The sequence below is a fragment of the Lampetra fluviatilis genome, chromosome 14 (genome assembly GCF_964198595.1).
Source record: "Lampetra fluviatilis chromosome 14, kcLamFluv1.1, whole genome shotgun sequence".
Lineage (NCBI taxonomy): Eukaryota > Metazoa > Chordata > Hyperoartia > Petromyzontiformes > Petromyzontidae > Lampetra > Lampetra fluviatilis.
The window spans coordinates 2,700,239-2,717,982 of NC_136288.1; the positions used below are offsets into that span (position 1 = coordinate 2,700,239).

The following is a 17,744-nucleotide window of genomic DNA, read 5'->3' on the forward strand; positions in this document are numbered from 1 at the left end:
TTATCCGTGCGTGTGTTCTCCCCTGACCTCGTGAACCCAACAGAACCAGTGTTTGTGTTTCATATTTACACGGGACGTGAACCACAAAAGTTAGTTACTTTAACATTTACAAAGGGAAATTGCCTGCAACGTTAGTTCTTTTCTAAATATAAATCCTGAATTTAAAAAATATATATATACGTCTGCCATTCATTTTAGTTCACTCGCATAGTGTATTGTGTCACAGTAAATATAAAGCAACAAACATACGTATATATATATGAATGCGTTGGTGTGGTGCATTGGTGGTACAGTAGTTTGTGCACTCGCTATGAATCCGTCAACCTGACTTCACACCTCTGATTAGCACGTTTGGCTACGTACGTTGCGAAAGAAGTTCAACATACACTAACTGGCATGGTAAAGTACGATTAAAAAAATACCAAAGGCAAACATGGTATGGGGAGGCCTTCCTCCAGCAGTCGATTGATAAAAAGGGGCTGTAAATAAATGTGTTTGTAACACTATGTAACACGATTTTTGTTCCTGGGTACTATATAATTAGTCTGTCATTTGATCGCATGCCATTATGGTCCGCCCTTATTGAAACTAAAAAAACCCGCAGAAAAAGGCTACGTTTTGCAATGGCTTGTTCACCGTGCCACCTTCCACGCCCATTACCCTGCTGTGGGCCACAATTTGACGAATGTATACGTGGACCTTGTTGGTTGTGAAAGGGAAGAAAAAGGAAAAAAAATATTGGTTTGCTATCACAAGGGCATGGTTGAAAGCCGAGTGATATACCATGTGTTAATGCTCTCTTATCCTCTAGGCGGGGATAAAATCATACGTAGGCAATGGCGCTACGCGGTGGAAAATGTAACCACGCCGTGTTTCGCATTGTGGCGCATAAGCAAAGAGGGATTGCCGTGCCTCGCAAATGATGAACTTTGAACGTTGCAGCATTCAGTAGCCGAATTAAGTTCTCAGAGTGGTTCAGCGAGCAGCCTTCTCTGTTTGGGCCTGAAGGTCACGTCGTAAGGGCCATTACTACATTTTCTAAGAATAGTTTTTTTATATTCCTGGAACTTATCCACGGGGGTTTCTCTTTTTTTGTACTTTATTTACGTATCTGATGCACGGTACACTACAACAATAAACACACCGTCCAGCCTTGCAGGTCACACACGTCATGTTACAGGGGTTTTTTTTTATCAGAAAAGAAAGCCGATTTTTTTTTGTCTTTTGACACAGAACAGCATTCCAGCGGATACATTAAAATAGCGTTGGACAAATATACCCCACACTGCTGTAAGGGGTAGATAAAAAAACAGTTAGTTATAAGAATATAACAACAAGTAATATTCATTATACTCCAATCGTTTTTTTGTGTCCAAATTTAGCCATATATATTGCTCAAAAAACAGTGCAACCAAATGTCTTTGGATGCACCCTGATCATCAGATATTAGAAGCTAAGCAGGTTCAATTCTGGTTAACATTTGAATGACAGGTTTCTGGGATTCTACATGTACGTTGGCGTCCTCCCACATGACAAACTTCTCATTAATGGAACTGGCCAAACATCCAAATGCAGGACGAAATAGCGTGCATTATTATAATTTTGTTGACAAAGTGAGGCCTCTATGCAATTATATAATCCATATATTGTTTTTAATTGAGAGTACATTTACTGTTAAGTTAGATTATGAATCCTTTATTTTAAAAGGAATACAGCTATGTGCTTGTGCCTCCACGTTCATTAAGATAACCCTACATGATATTGTGTAGGAAAAGCACATTTCTTCATCCATTGATTTCTTTCCTTCCCATGATGCTCTGCTTGCTCATTGTTAAAATTAGCCACAGATCGTCCTTGCAAAACACACGTGGCCTGAGAAGCTCCCTGGGCGCTGCTTGCACAACATTTTGCGGGGGGGGGGGGGGGGGATTGTGGGGTTTGGGGAGGAATACATACGAATAGTGGCACATCTTGTTGCTGGCGCATATTGACCATCTCCGCTTTGCTGTCTTGGACTTGGTGTTGCTATCGTGTTGTCGGGTTTTTGCCCCCGCTTTGCCATGCACGCCTCTGCGTGCTCTTCGCTGCCGCCAGCTGCGCAATATTTGTTGGCTCGGTGGTCAAGCAGCATCGATTTACGCGTCCTAAATCCAGCGCCCACAGCAGGGCTCGGTTAAGCTCCCGCTCGTCCTAAGCTCTCACTCGCGTTGTAAGCTCGTTCAAAATTTCCCTCGCACGCCCCGGTTGGCGCGGCTCTATGGCAACGCACGCGAATACGTTTGTGTGCATCCCTGCTCACTCTCGACTAACGTAATTCATGTTTTGAGTAGGGGAGATGCATTGTGTAGCGATGAGATGGGAGCGCCTGCATGGTAACTTGTGATTTTCTAGTCTCTTCATAACGCGGACATGAACCTGTTACCGCGCTGCAGTCCGATGGAGGATTTCTTATTCTGGCTTGACGTCTCTTTTATGCGTGTGCAATTATCCAGCGCTGCAGCCGCTGTGGGTATACAGATTCCCCCCCCGCCCTCCCAACAGTCTCCCTCACGATTGCGAGATGCTCACAACATTTTGAAGCCTTGGTCAAATTAAAACTTTTATTAATCGGGGATGTCTACGTCATTGGGCCATTCACATGACTTTCTTTCATTAACTATGGGTTGTCGGTGCCGCACAGAGCACGGCAAGAGTAAATAACGATAGCGTTCGCAAATACCGAGCGACTTTGCATGCGTAATCTAACTAGATGACCACAGGGAACCATCGGCTCGTAGGACACCCCCCAAATTGTGTGGTCGGGCTCCTGGGGCGCCCCTCGTCCCCGTGTCGCAAGCTCCCCACGATCCCTTCGCTGCATTTAGCGATCACGTCGCTCCCCCGTTGGCGCGCACTCGCGTCTCTCCGCAGGTCTATGGAAATGCAGGAGATAGCCAGCCCGCCAAGTCATTTGAGTGGAAGCAGCGACTCTCCGGGCGGAGCGAAGATTGGCAGCTCGACCGTTACCACGAACTCCGTCACTCCTGATGGGACGGAAGGTGCGTGCTGTCGTACACCCCGCGCCTCCGATTATAGCACGGTTGGCTACGTACGGTGTTAAAAAAGTTCAACGTACATACGTACACAGTTCCCCCGTTGCGTCTCATTGTGCAGCGGGCGGCGTCAACAACACCAACTTGGATGTGATCTCATGGACTAATTTCTCTGTTGTGATAACTTTCTTGTTTGTGCTTTTTGTTTTGGTTCCATTTCTTAATTAGTTTATCCATTTTTCATTTTACTTGGTAGTAGAGTTTTGATTTGCTTGGAAGTGGCTTTTTATGAGATTTGGTCCTTATACACGATTAATGTTCAGCATTATAGGATGCTATTTGCATGAATTACGCTATATAAAATTAAAGTATTATTATTAATTGTACAGAAGGTATTTCGTGCCATCACGATGGTTTGTGAGAAATGCAAAAGTAGACAGACGGATTGGTTGACTGCGTAAAAGAAATTAAATAATATTAATAACATTTTGGTTAATGAGATAATGGACTTTTTTTTAATTCCTGGTGTTTGTTGTTTGGTAGCAACAACAACAATGTCCTTTTATTCATTATAACCACAATTTTATTTCCCAGTTTAACAGAAGGTGTTCCTGAAATAGTTGATATTTTGTTTGGTGCTCTTATTGACATGGCTTTCAAAGTACATTCTTATCTTTTGAGAGAAATGTTTAAGTCTTACTACGGCCGTTGGCTTACGCAATGATAGATACATGCACTTGATAAAATGCAAACTTACACGTAATCAATATAAATCTGCTTCATTAAAATCATTGCACCATTTGCCACATTTCCTAAATATTCACGCAGTGTATGTAACGTGTGTGCACCTTTCATTTGCTTTTCCATGCCTCGTGTGTTCCTCATAAACCGCGGCGGGATGTACGGAAGACTTTCGGCGATCTCAAGCAGAGAAAAAGCGAAAACAATATAATATTTTGTCTCATTTATTTTTTTTAGGGGAGAACATGACAATGCTAAACACAGCAGACTGGGCTCTAAGCTGTAACTCGCAGGCAGTCTCTGCGAGTGCCAACCTGTCTGGTACCGGCCTCACATCCCCCGTGTGCAGTTTGTGCATCGAGTGCCGTGCGAAGCCTGAGCTTTTGCATAGACCCCGCTTCCCTTATACATGAAACAGCATTCCTCCCTGCGCTGCCTAATCCCGACAGCTGCGCTCTGCTGGCTGCTGCTGCCGCTGCTGCGTGTCCCTTAACCGTGTGCCAGAGAGAGGCGGCTTCTCGCACGCAGGCCGAACCGCTGTGTTTTCTTTTCGTCAGAGGCCCTCTTTTGTGCCGCGCTTTGATTTCTACGAGTTTAGCGCAATGGAGTCTTGTTTGGTAAATGTTGCACCCCGACTGGATGTGCAGAAAGGGTGCGTTACAGTGTGTGTGCGGTGTTTTTTTTTGCTGTGAGAAAAGCTTTCTTTTTTTTCTTTCCGATGCTAATGTTGTGTGCCTTGACAGCTGCTTGGACATCTGTACAAATTTGAATGAATTCAAAGCTGCTCAACTGTAAATTGCTTATAAATTCAAATTCGAGCTGTGACCCTTGAAAAAAGACGACATCGTACATCTGGTGACGCGTAGGTCTCCCAGTTTAATATTTCCATAAACAAACCAGGACTGTCATTGGCTGAGCAATTGCAGCATTCACTTTATCTCAAAATCCCATCTGATTAACTGCTTGGGGAAGAAATAATTGAAAATAACTTTAAGCCATTGTGCATGTGATGGCTCGTTCCAAAAGTCAGTTTCTCCATGTTATTTTTGCTATATTTTAAAATACTTGGACACGTGTACCCACAGTCATGGACACGAATGCACATGCACACATTGAAACAACTTTTAAAACAAACATCTTCCTCTTTATACTCTTTGGGTCTTTCGGTAAAGTCACGTAGATATCAATTCCTGCAGTCACGAAAGCTTTATGTCAAGATCTTCCACTTTCTTATTCAGTGAGGAGATTAAACAATAAGCAGCATGTTTTCAATATATTTATTTGTGTCAAAATGCTGCCTGAAGGCCAAACAGGTTTTTTTTTACGTAATGATAAGTTACGTTTTTTTTGCTTAACTTTTAAATTGTACTGCCTCTGTCATTACCCCCTCTATTTGGAAGTCATTGCTTCCTCCATGAATGGCAACTCCTGGCACAGCAGACATTTCTACTTTCCACATCCGATGAAAGGGAGATTTTTTTGTTGTTGTTGTGAGGACTGCAGTGATTTGGGGCCAAATCTAATTTATGCCAAATGGATGTGGGAGTTAATCGGGATGATTGAGAGAAGTGGGAGGAGACATTTTTCATAATAATAATAATTAAATGTACCGTCTCGGTGTAGGCAAGTTGGAAAATTAAATTTGGCAACCACATTACTTGTAAGGATTTTTTCTGTGGGTTTCTGTCTTGACACGCGAATTTTTGCCTTTTACATGGTCTACTATGTGACTGATGGGTTTAACAAAGGTGTACCATGGGCAGTTGGTTCTGCCAAAATGCTGTTTACTTGAGCTAAATTACGTCACCTGTTAAGCTATATTATTTACGTAACCGACATTTACAATTAAACACATTTTTACACCTCTTTAAAATGTTTTAGATAGGACAAATATCTATCGTTTGGCGCGGCGTGGTAAATTGTTCGGAGATTCGGCAGACTATTCAAAGCTCTTTCCGAGCGTGGGGCGTTACAAAGTTATGGATTTGCACGGCAAGTGTTGATGATTTGATGTAGAGACGGTCGGTGAACATACTTCGTACCTTCCCAGTGAATGTGTGAGCTGCTCGTAGTCGGAGGCAAGCTCCTTGGTTTTCTAGAGCTGCTGGTTTCAACTTGTGTCCAATTTTCTTCCAAAGTACGGTTTGTGAAGACACCTGCAACACATGGCCAGATGAGTAGATATGTCAGCTCTGCATCATTTATTTGGTTGCAGTACACAAGTAATGAAGCAGTTTATTTACCCAGGAAAGCCTCACCGGGTTGGAAGACTTTTTCAGTAGATCCCTTCATTGGGTTGTTTGGCTAATCTCATTCATGAGTGTTTCGCTTCGGGTACGGAACCCGAGTATTTTGGAGCCAACGCACATGAGGAGGTAACGCTCAAAGCTTCACACAAATTCCAAAATCCATTGCTGTCCTCTCACCACCTTCAGGCGGCCTCGTAGTCCAAGCCTGCAACACCCAATATCCCCAGGAAGTCTCCCACCCAAGTACCACGTGGCTCAACCCTGCGTAGCTTTTGAGATGGGATAAGATCAGCGCAACTCGGAGTGATTTGGTCAACGGCAAAATTGGTGATTCTGTCCTCCAGCACAGTCGTTTTTAGTGCTTGTGATCACTGTTGAAGCCAAGTGCGAGGACAACACAACGTTTTACAGCACATCTCCCTGGTGTGTGCTTTGTGACCTTGGTGAGAGCTCTGGTTTTGTGTACAAATTGACAGGTTTTGAACACGTGGAGATGTCTTGCAGGAACACGAGGTGGTGTTTCATTTTGTTCAGGCGTGTATGCTTGCGGGTGTCCACGACACAAACTCATGTGTTAATTCGGGACATCAAGCGGTCAACAACATTTCTGTGCAGTTTTCAGTTTTTGAAATGGGAGAAAAAAAAACTTAACCTAGACAGGAAAAGATTTTAGTAATTTAAATAATTAGAACATTTGGAAGTCGATTTTTATTTGTTTGTAAAAGCAATTGTAATGTATATATTTTTTTTATCGGCCTTGTTGGTACCAAAGAAGCTGTAGGTCTGACGTCTAATGTTTCAAGCACAACTAATTCTCATTTAATCGATGCTCTCTTGCTACTTGAAAAAAAAACGGAGAACTTTATATTGGTGTGCCACGGTGTTTGGGTTAGCTTCCAAAGAGGACACATTCACTGTAGTTCACCGATTCTGCCTTTGTGCGCGTGACGGTGTCGCGGTACCCACGTTGGGCCAGTTTGAAAACTGTCAACTTATATTGCCACTGCAGAGAACCATCCTCTGAAGCAGAAACAACTCTTGATGGAGCACGTAGTCAGCCTAATCACACCAGGTTCAAGCGGCTGTCTATCGAGCCACATTGGAACAAATGCTGCTCGAGTCACTTTGATGATTTCCCCTGGGGTCCAGCCTTAGTTTTGTAACAACTTTGTTGCATCTCATTGTGCTAAGCACTACCTCACAGCCCAGTGAATTTGGGCGTACGATTGAAAGCAACTTTACCCTCAGCTGTGGCCGTTTTAAGAAGTCGGTATAATTACAAGCTTTACTTATCAGCGGACGAAAGCAAAGAGAATGGATCTGTAGGTTGTGGGGGAGTGTCTCGTGGAAATTAAATAAATCTGCGATTCGCTTTCTGCATTAGTAGGAGTCTAACTATTCACCCCCTCGAGATGCAATTGTCACGTTTCCTTGTGATTCTTTTCAAGAATTTCTATTTATTCAGCGTTGTTGGGAATGACGGCGCCTCTAGGGGCTGGAGGGGTTTCGTGAAGCCATTACTTATAACGTCTTCCTATCGCAAAACACTTGATTCTTAAGCAAGCACTTCAGTCTGTGTCTCGTGAACTTCAGAATCGACATTGGTCGATCGGTCAATACATCGGCAGAGCTATGAGCACCGAGCTGACTGGTTTTGTCGGTTGAGGGATATATCGGCGGGACAGTTATTTGGCTTAACACCATAACATTGATTTACTTGCCTTTTTTGTTTGTTTTAAAAGCACATAAAAATGCAGCACTTCACTTTATTATGGATAACGGAACGGTAGCATCCATTGTCATAATTATGTCACACAGCTGTGTGCGGCATTAATGAACAATGCCGTATTCTTAGCCTGTCTCAACAACATCGCGTTGTTCACGATCTTTTTTAACGGTGGTTGAATTATATTATGGGCCCAGACCTGCTGGGCGCTTGGTATTGTCCATGAATTCCACGCGTGCCTTCGCTCGCTTCCTAGCCGTGATCTGGACCATTGTTGCCGTTGACACCCAACCAAAAGATTTGGTGATGTGCAGACGCCTGAATGACGAGGTAGCATACGGCGACTGAGAAATGTTACCCAGCATGTTCCCATACGGTTAACAGCGCACACCCGTTGACCCTGGAAAGTCTCATCGAGTCTTGAGACTCTTTCAGGAAGGTTATTTGACATATTCCTTCCGTGAGTTTGGCTTCACTTGGGTTGCCAACCGGAGCACCCAGAAACATCCCAAGTACTACATGTGGAGGGAATAATGCTGAAAGCTCCACACCGATGGATTCAAGGATCCTTTGCGGAACTTCGATCTTTTGGCCAACCTTGTAGCCCAAGTCTATTAGGCCTGGTATTCATTTCCAAGTAGTCTCCCATCGTAGTTCGAACCACACTCCCACTATGCTTGGCTTCCTTGAGCCGATATTAGTATAGTTTGGGAACACCGTCTACAGTAGCATTGTGTATTTCTTCAAATGCAATAATACGTATCACATCAATTAAATCCTCGTGATTTTTTTAAATTCCATGTGGAAATGACAGCTTTTACTTGAAGACTGAACAGCATCATCAATTACCAGACCATATATATATATTTCGTTAAAATATTTTTTAATGCATGCAAATTGTACCGACTGACGATGCGTGTATTAATGGCCGGCAATGCTTGTTCAATTTTTTCCTTCCTGCAGTTAAAACAGAACCAATGAGCAACAGTGACATCCCTGCTTCCACAGGAGACGCCTCGTTAGACAGCTATTCGGGTTCAGGTGTGTGGTCACAAATGCCGTTACTCTTATATCCATAATAGTCTGTCGGCCAAAGCAGAAATTGGTACCATCTAAGGTAGCAAAATGGTAGTACCGCCAATTTATTTATATATGGCTAATAATAGTGGATGATTAGAGAACCCAATGGTCTTAAATGGTTAGAAAATAAATCACGGTTTTTGGCCGCATAATATAATTGGAACCACTAAAGTTATGCCACTTCAGGTGGTACCAACAAAGTGAAATATCTGGTCTGGGCCAACCTCCAATTAGCACGGTTGGCTACGTATGGTGCGAAAGAAGTTCTACATACATGCATACATGGACCATAGTACAGCAGGGCGAGACATGAGGTATTAACATTGGAATCGCACAGAAGAATCCTGATGATTATAGGAACCATCTAGCATGCAATAATAGGAATAAATCACAATTATTTGAGTAATTTCTTCGTTCTAGTTACCGTGTATGCTTTCCGGCAAATTCCTTCAGAAATACATTGCTTTAAAGAAAGATGCAATCCAACAAACAAATCTATTTGTTGTTGATACAACATATGTCGATTCATAACGTTTTAAGCTTTGTTAATCATAAGAAAAACACTTTAAAATCAAGGACAGGTGCATAGCACTTGATTGATATTACTGCAGTGGTACGGTGTGATGTCACAGTATAATGGTGGACATCCTCATATATATACTTTATTTCACTCTGTCTCACTAACAAAGCTTCAATGTTTTATTGGAAAGGCCCAGACATGGCATTTTCTATGCATATTGTTATCATTGTGGATGTGCCTTGAATGACACAAGCAACATTCAAGCTGTGAAATCTGGAGTTTTAAATCAATTTTACTTATGGGAAATCAGCCAGTTGCCTGCACATTACAACACAGTGCAGACATTAAGATGTCACAAGCGCCGGACATTATGTGGCCAGGGACACAGCCGCAGTCCAGAATGTTAATGTTGCAAACAAATTCTGTAGCTGTTTCCGCCTATTCACCATCACACGGTTTGTCCCTTTCAAAAACGCCGGGATCGGGCAAAACGAGCTTCTGCCCGGTTAAGTAACGAACGGCCGATTGATCGTTCAACTGTCCACTGAACCGACATGTCGGAGGGGGATTTGTGTTGCGCTAAATAGTTTCAAAGCTGAGGATCGCACATTTGCAGTTCCGGTTGAATTGGCTTGGTGTTTGCCCGTGGTGCGCACGCAAAGAGAGAGCGGAGCGCGCGAGAGACGCCACCGAGTATAGGCGGCTAATGGAAATAGCCGCGAAATCATTGCACGCCGGGCGCAGATCAGTGGGGATTGCACCGCAGACCCTAAAAGTCGCCGTCGAGCGTTCCGCCGCCGCGTCCTCGACCGCGTACCCTCAGCTGCCCGCAGCTTTGATCGCGTACGTTTAGGAGCGCCTTAGCATAGCAAGGTTTTATCCCTGAAAAAATAATTGGAACGTCTCTGGCGGGTTTCTGCGGCTGTGCAGTTAATTTCCACGCGCCCCCCCCCCCCCACAGTGGCGCAGCTCAGTTTGTTTATTGATTGTGTCTGTTCAATGGGTGCTCTGTTGAGCACATTCTTTAAAAATAAATAAGTTAAATACATAATAATATGCATATGTAGATCATTATACGTATGTCACTTGCATGTTCGTTTGCAGGGTTAAATTGTTGACTGCAAGTTGGTGCTGTGAACATTAAAAAGCCACAATTGATTTTATCTGCATCATTAACATTTTGTCCTCGTAGTCCCTGCAATGCTGCAGGGCTCTACGTAATAATCTGTTGGCCACATTGTTTTACCCGCAATAATTGTCTTGACTGCCGAGTGCCGCATGCTACCGTCGATTTAGTGCTACATTTGATCGCTTTTGAGAAATGAGACCGTAAAATAAACAAATGTTGAACTATGTGCATTTCGCATATAAGCTGCGATTTTCTGCAATGAGAGGGCGCAGACCTTTGTTGGCAGTTAAAACCAGAATCGTTCAGCTTTGCTCTTGGGAAGGAGGTCCCAGACTCGGTTTAATTCTGTGATATTTTTTTTCTCCTTTCCTTCATTCCAAACAGCTATCGCCAGCAGCGGCTACAGTCCAAGACAAACACACCAGTATTCCCCGCAGATTTACTCATCAAAGTAAGGCCGCCCTTGCTTTTCTCTTGGTGCACTGAGGGGTTTGTGCCCGCTTTTCAAGCCTCGGCCTGTGGTTTCACAAAGATAAAGCAACTAATGGTGTTCCAGTGGTGTCTAACACTCCAGTGCACTTATGAACGGGTTGCATGAACCTTTCTTTTGCAAGTGATGATCGCAAAGATTAACTGTTTTTGTGAATTGTATTTTGACGTATTGGCATGTTTCAAAAACGAAATTCTGTGTGTTATAATGGCTAATGAGTCTGGCAGTTGAGTTGCAGCAGCGGGGTAGCAAATGCCCAACAAAGTGTTGCTCCATTTAATAATGTAATGTCTTGTCCAGCCCTTTGTCAGTCCACTGCTAGATAAAGGCCTCCCCTTCACTTGCCTTGCCGGCCATGGAGGTTGTTTGACCATACGTCCATTGCTGGTCAGTGTTGGTGGTGGTCCAGGACCATTTGAGATATTACTCGCCACTTATGTTTCACGGTGGCTGGGAATTTAACTCGGGTCACAGGGTTCATCGCACAGTGTGCGAACCACTTCACTGCTGCATCTCTCCAGATAGATTAATTGATTCAATGCCATTTGGTTAAAGAAGCTCTATAAGCATTTTTTACAAGAGCACAATGATATATAAAGGCTTTGTTACATTAACCAAAAAATGTCTGTAGTCGTGCATGTTTGCCCATGTTTAGAATTTAAGAAATTAACTTTTAAAATGTAGTTTTTGCATAACAAAATATAACTTTGTCTTGTTAATTATTATTATCCATCTTGTCAGCGTGGTGTGAAAAACAGCACATGCACCCAATAAGAAAAATTCTAAAAAGAGAGAAATTAAAAGCCCTCAAGTCTAATAATAGAACCATATTGTCCATTACTAATTGGATACAGGCTACCGAATTACACAAGGGCATTCGCTCCCCGCCGAATATTTGGCTCTGCGTAAAGGTTTTTTAGTTTGGCGAGGGGTTAAAGGTCACATGCTTAACTTCAAACAGTTGCACACAAAAAATGTAGTGGAACACCCCAAGCCTCCTCGGCCAGCTGTGACGTTGACTGATGCCAGGTTTTTCTGCGCGCCTCCGACTTGTTCCAGTAGCAGGTCATACCCCCACATTCTGTCAGCACCACCCGCCCAGCCCATGGCTACCTACGCGGGGCAGCCGCAGTACCCAGCGGTGATGGCCCAGGCCGCTCCCTACAGCACGTACACGCAGCCCGGGCAGCACTATGGTCTGCCGTCGTACGGTGAGCATCTCTCCACGTCTCTGTCCGGTGTGCTTATCGGGGTTGTGCGGCGTGTTGTATGGCGCGATGCCCGATAACGTCCAACGTTTCGCTCCATGTGCCGCCGGGAGCCATATTGTGTTTCGTTTTCGGAATAACTCGTTTCCGTTTGTCGTGCATCGTGACCGCCGATGTTGCGCTGCACGTCCTGGGAGCTTCTGCAAGGACCGAATTGTTCAGTTCAGGAACAATACAACCCATAAACACGTCGGACAGACGAGCACAAACGCGAAATCCTACGCAGGGGCATCTCTCAGAATCTCTCCAATGCCCGCACGACTGCTGGCACAATTACACGTAACCCGTGGCTGGGAGAAGTGGAGGCTGGGGGTCCTACTCTGCGTTTATTTTAATCGTGGTTTTCAGTGAGGGTTGCCGCTGATTTTGCGGCCAGAAATCTCAATGAGGCATGCCGTATATATATCGATCGCCGTTCACCTCCCCAGTGACTGACACTGATCCGTCTCTATTACATTACAGTTCAAGGTATGTTTATTAAATGGTGGTAATTAAACGATTGGTTGAACGAAGATTGTTTTAATTGCGCAAAGTTGATCATGTAATTCGAATATTTTGCCGCTATCATTTGTATTTTCATCGAGTCTTTTGGTTTTAAGTTAAATATTACTGCGAGTGCAACGTTCGGTGAAACAAATTGACCTAACTTAAAAATATGAGTTCATAAATGTGTGCTTTGTCATGTTTTTTTTCTTTTGATACCGTTTATAATTTATGGTTGTCCAAAAAATAAGGAATACAATCAATCGCTGTTATTTTTTATCAGAGACCTGACAGGTACACAGAACAGCTCATCCACTGTTAAGGGGAGAATTTAAACTGTGATCATACACTTTCAAATATGAGCAGCCATTTGCTAAGGATGAAATGATTGCTTAGGAAGAAACGTGTTCCAAGAGGCATGAGATACGAAGCTGACGTATCAACTTGAGACATTGTACAAGCAAGGTGGAGTGTGGACATAGCCACTACGGACGGGTGGTGGAGAGTGGCTGAGGAAGAATTAGTGGCTATGATTGTTGACGACGAGGATAATGGTTGGCGACGTGGACTTGTTGGTTGTGCAAAATATCAGCTGATGCATTGTGGGCAGGGATCAAGACGGAGGGCGGTTTGCTGCAGGGTCAGACGGCCGGCCAGGCGGGCTACCTCACCACATACGGAGCTGGCTTCAGCGTGCCCCAGCCCGGACAGACTGCATACTCGTATCAGATGCAAGGTCAGTATTTGAGCGTCAACAATAATGATAATTAGTATATGTTGAATTTCGATTTAAAGCTATCGTGACTGCAGGGATTCATCTTCTTGGTTCTTTCGGTAAAGTCACGTAGAAGGGAAATAATAAAATAATAAAAATAAACATAATAAAATAATTGTCGGAAAGACAGATCTGTTCTTCACCTGAGGACGTCTGAATGAATTCAGACGCTGTCTTTCTGACAGACCTGTTCTTCACCTGAGGACGACTGCTTGCGTTGTGGCTGAAACGTCGCGAGAATTATTGTATTATGTTTTATTTTTATTATTTTTTTTATTTCCCTTCTACGTGACTTTACCGAAAGAACCAAGAAGATAGTATATGTTGATGATAAATAGAATAAACGACCAAGCCACCTTTGTCTACGGTGGACAACCCCCCCCCCTCCCAATGTTGATTAAACGACTGCACATTTCTACTCGTCGTGTCTCACTGGTATCATTTGCTGGGTGGGGGTGGGGGGAGGAGGCAAGGCATGGCTGGCGTCAATTACATTTGCATCTATGCGTGTATTTACGTGGCGTCAATTACATTTGCATATATCCATGTATTTGCTTGTATTTACGTTTGCTGCACGTGAGCGCAGAAGCGGCGAGTCTTGCAAAGTTGACGCCGTGCCTGAAGTTAGGGTCACTGCTCCTTGTGCCCGATGGATGGGCCGCACCATTTGGTTTAAATTCTTGTAGGGGGGGTAGGTTTTGTTGGGATCGGCTTGAAGCTTTAACGTCATATGCTGACTGCTCTTTTGAGTATCTGTGGTGAATATTGAATTATTACATCCTAAATATCATATTGCCTTCCTCAACAACGAGCATGTTGCTTGGGGGGGGGGGGGTTGCCATATTTAACCATTGTTAAAATTCCTCAATTTCACACTGCAAAGCAGCAGTGTGTCCTAAGAATGGTATAGAATTCGCCTTTAATTTGGTGTGTATTTCACTTTTGTGCGTTTACAATGAAGTGATCTGTTCAGATGTCCACATGGCACGGTGGTAAGCCTGCAAACGGATCATGACTCGGATGTATTTTTAGACGTTTTATCCTCGCTGCCAGACGTAACACTTATTAATAGCAGAGCTGAGACGTAAGTGCATCAGGAAAATTCGATAAAAGAACCTCTTCAAAGTGTACAGTCTGTGACATTTACAGTATATTATCGTAATATTTAAACGTTTTTTCACCAAAAGCAACATGCGCAATATTGCCACAATAGGAGAGGCCTTTTTAGTGCAAAAATAAATACGAGTGGGGAGAAAAATAAAAATCTGGACTGTGGTGCTTAGGGTGTAAGGCATAAAATCCCAGCGGGTTTCCGCTATGACCACCCCTTGTATATCGACGTGGAGTTTGAAGCCTAGGCAATGAAACTCTGGACGTTCCGATGCAGCCAAGAGGTACACCCATGCCCAGAATCCAGCACACATGGCGCCTCTCATCCCCAGCCTGTGTTTTCACGTGCGCGTGCCAGATTGTCGCAGGTGCGTTTTTGTTGCAGGCCCTTCTGAGCGGCGTGGCCGCGAGTTTTGTTATGCTTGAGCTATGCCGTCGAGAGAGTCACTTCTGCCAGGGTTACGTGTCTTGTTGACGCGCGGAAAGCAAGAGTTTCAGCGTCGGCCTGTGGGACGATGGATGGGGGGGGGCTCTTTATGCCGCCGCACCGGCATAAAAAATAAAATAAAAATAGCACCGCGGTACGTTTTTACGTTTTCACAGTTGCACTCTATAACTCTCTCCGCCGGGCTTTCGTGTCGGACCGCCTGGTTGTTCGGCATGCCGTCCGGCGTTTCGCTCCCGAGCGCTGGGCACTTCCATCGTGCCGCACATCACGCAGCGCACCTTCTATGGAGTGCTGCAAGCGCTGACGCTTGCTGCGACGTTACGTTCAGACTAGTGAGGGTCGCCATCGTCGAAAGAAGGGATGTAACAGGACAAGCAGTGGTGTAATTTCTGTGTTCCCGTGAAGGTGACCAGTCTGTCCACAGGAATGCCACTGTTGGCTTCTCAGCTAGTGATGCAGCCTCCCGAAGCGGTACTAATTTTACTGACGCTGGTGGCATGATGGGTCAATTTTTCGATTTAAAGCTTTCGTGACTGCAGGGATTCATCTTCTTGGTTCTTTCGGTAAAGTCACGCAGAAGGGAAGTAATAAAATAATAAAAATAAAACATAATAAAACAATTCTCACGACGTTTCGGCCACAACGCAAGCAGCCTGAGGACGGCTGCTTGCGTTGTGGCCGAAACGTCGTGAGAATTGTTTTATTATGTTTTATTTTTATTATTTTATTACTTCCCTTCTACGTGACTTTACCGAAAGAATCAAGAAGATGATGGGTCAAGTTGACCCCCAACCGGCGTATGAATTCGAATATTGAGTCGAATTGCTCTGGCGGTGGAGTTGTGTCGCATAGAGATATTATTTACATTATCCCGTCTTTCAGTAACAATGCATGCGTAAGCAAAGTGGTACTTGATGTTCATCTCATGTCTGCCAAAGTATACCAATATTGACACAATGGGACCTTTCTTTTATAAAAAATATGTTTTTATTTGGAAACCTTTGGCTATTTTAAAATATTTAAAAGAAAAAGGTTATTTGTCGCACAACCAGCTGTGCTAATGTTTCATGCCAGACTGGAAGGACGAGTTTATTTAGTCACATGAACAAAAGTGTAAAGGGATAACGAGTGTAGGACTGTCGTGGCAAAAAACACACGAGAGAAGCCCCCACGCTCTTGACCAGTTGGTGCAGTGGGAGCTCTCTGAATCCCATTGGTCAAGTGGCAATAATTAGCTGTTAAGTTTGTCATAATTCCCATGAAAGTAAAAATACTCGAGTTTGTAAAATGTTAAGCCGTAAACTGTGTATACATCTTGACTTAAAGCTTTCGTGACTGCGGGAATTCATATTCTTTGGGTCTTTCGGTAAAGCCACGTAGATAGAAAAATAATACAAATATCATGATGTTTCTATCGCAACACAAGCAATCGTCATCAGGTTGAAAAAACATTGTTAAATTTTATTTGGCTATTTTAAATGTGTAATTTTTTTATATAGATATTTTTGTAAAAAATGTTTTTAAACATTTGTTTCACCTGATGACGATTGCTTGTGTTTGCGATCGAAGCGTCGTGATTTTTTTTTATATCTACGTGGCTTTACCGAAAGACCCAAAGAAAATGTGTATACATTTTGAATTAAAGAGGTGGAGAGCAGTGGCGCAGCGGTTTGCGTACGACACTATGAACCTGAACACTTGAGTTTGATTCCACGCCATGGCTAACAATAGTAACGTGTGCAATACCTGAACCGATACAAGCCCCCCCCCCTCTCTCCCCCGCCTCGCCTTCACGAACCCACATTGACAGGCATATTGACGTATGGGCAATATGTTTTGGGGATGCTTTAATCCAGGAGTGGATTGACAATATATAAGTAAAATAGTTTATTTCGTATTATATTTATTGTATTTTCAAAAGCCCTTAGGGGTTTTGGGTGTTTTTACATAAGCATCAACGAATTTTTAAACAGCTTTCAGAATGTAAAATTTTCACTTTTAGTTTAAGCTGCATAACGTGGTTGTGCAATGTTATTAAGTGATTATCAGGTAACACACTGAGTCGGCAAATGTTACACTTCAAAAGCTTGTGTTGGGAATTTGCATCATGTGTTAGATTTTTATTTTCATCGCGTCAAAAAAAGCATATTAATATTGGATATCAATGCGGGGTCGTGTCACAAAAGCGTCCCAAGACTTTAAAAGAGGGTCCTTCGTGGAATGTTTGGCCGGATTCACCAGCGAGAGTAGTTTTGCACGTCTGAACGAAACCGGAGAAAACCTTACACTTTTGTTCTTTCGGTAAAGTCACGTAGGTAGAAATAAAATAAAACAAAACAAATCACGACGTGTTAAGCGATCCTCATCAGGTGGAACACCCACAGCAAGAAAATGTTGAGGTGGGCGGGAGAGCTGCCGTGGCAAGAGGTTATATAGGTAAGAAAGGGGGGAGGGGCAATGCAGGAGAGAGAGGGGGGGTAGGGGGGGGTAGGGGGGGGCCGTGTGAGCGCTTGGGGAAGAGGACGTGAGTCTGAGGGGGGGGGGAGTGGCTAGAAGTGGGAAAACCTGCGCACACGCAAGGAGATGGCACTCAACAATTCACGCGGATGGCCTGGCAACCTTCGTGTGTTGTGCTGCCTTCTGCTACTGCCATGTGGGGGGAGGGGGGGCCAAGGTCTAGTGATGGTGGTAAT

General features: G+C 43.8%; 1 protein-coding gene across 18 annotated transcripts in view; it reads left to right on the forward strand.

Annotated features, from left to right (window-relative positions):
- Positions 1 to 17,744, forward strand: part of LOC144935803 (protein phosphatase EYA1-like) — a 146,427-nt gene that overhangs the window by 77,861 nt on the left and 50,822 nt on the right. For 6 of the 18 annotated variants that reach the window (XM_078862562.1, XM_078862560.1, XM_078862559.1 and 3 more), the window contains 6 exons: positions 2,911 to 3,038; positions 4,011 to 4,094; positions 8,712 to 8,789; positions 10,862 to 10,928; positions 12,027 to 12,178; positions 13,329 to 13,454. In XM_078862562.1, the coding sequence (XP_078718688.1) occupies positions 2,911 to 3,038; positions 4,011 to 4,094; positions 8,712 to 8,789; positions 10,862 to 10,928; positions 12,027 to 12,178; positions 13,329 to 13,454 (635 nt within the window). The remainder of the gene's footprint in view (positions 1 to 2,910; positions 3,039 to 4,010; positions 4,095 to 8,711; positions 8,790 to 10,861; positions 10,929 to 12,026; positions 12,179 to 13,328; positions 13,455 to 17,744) is intronic. The other 12 variants (XM_078862565.1, XM_078862573.1, XM_078862572.1 and 9 more) reach the window with 8 other exon arrangements.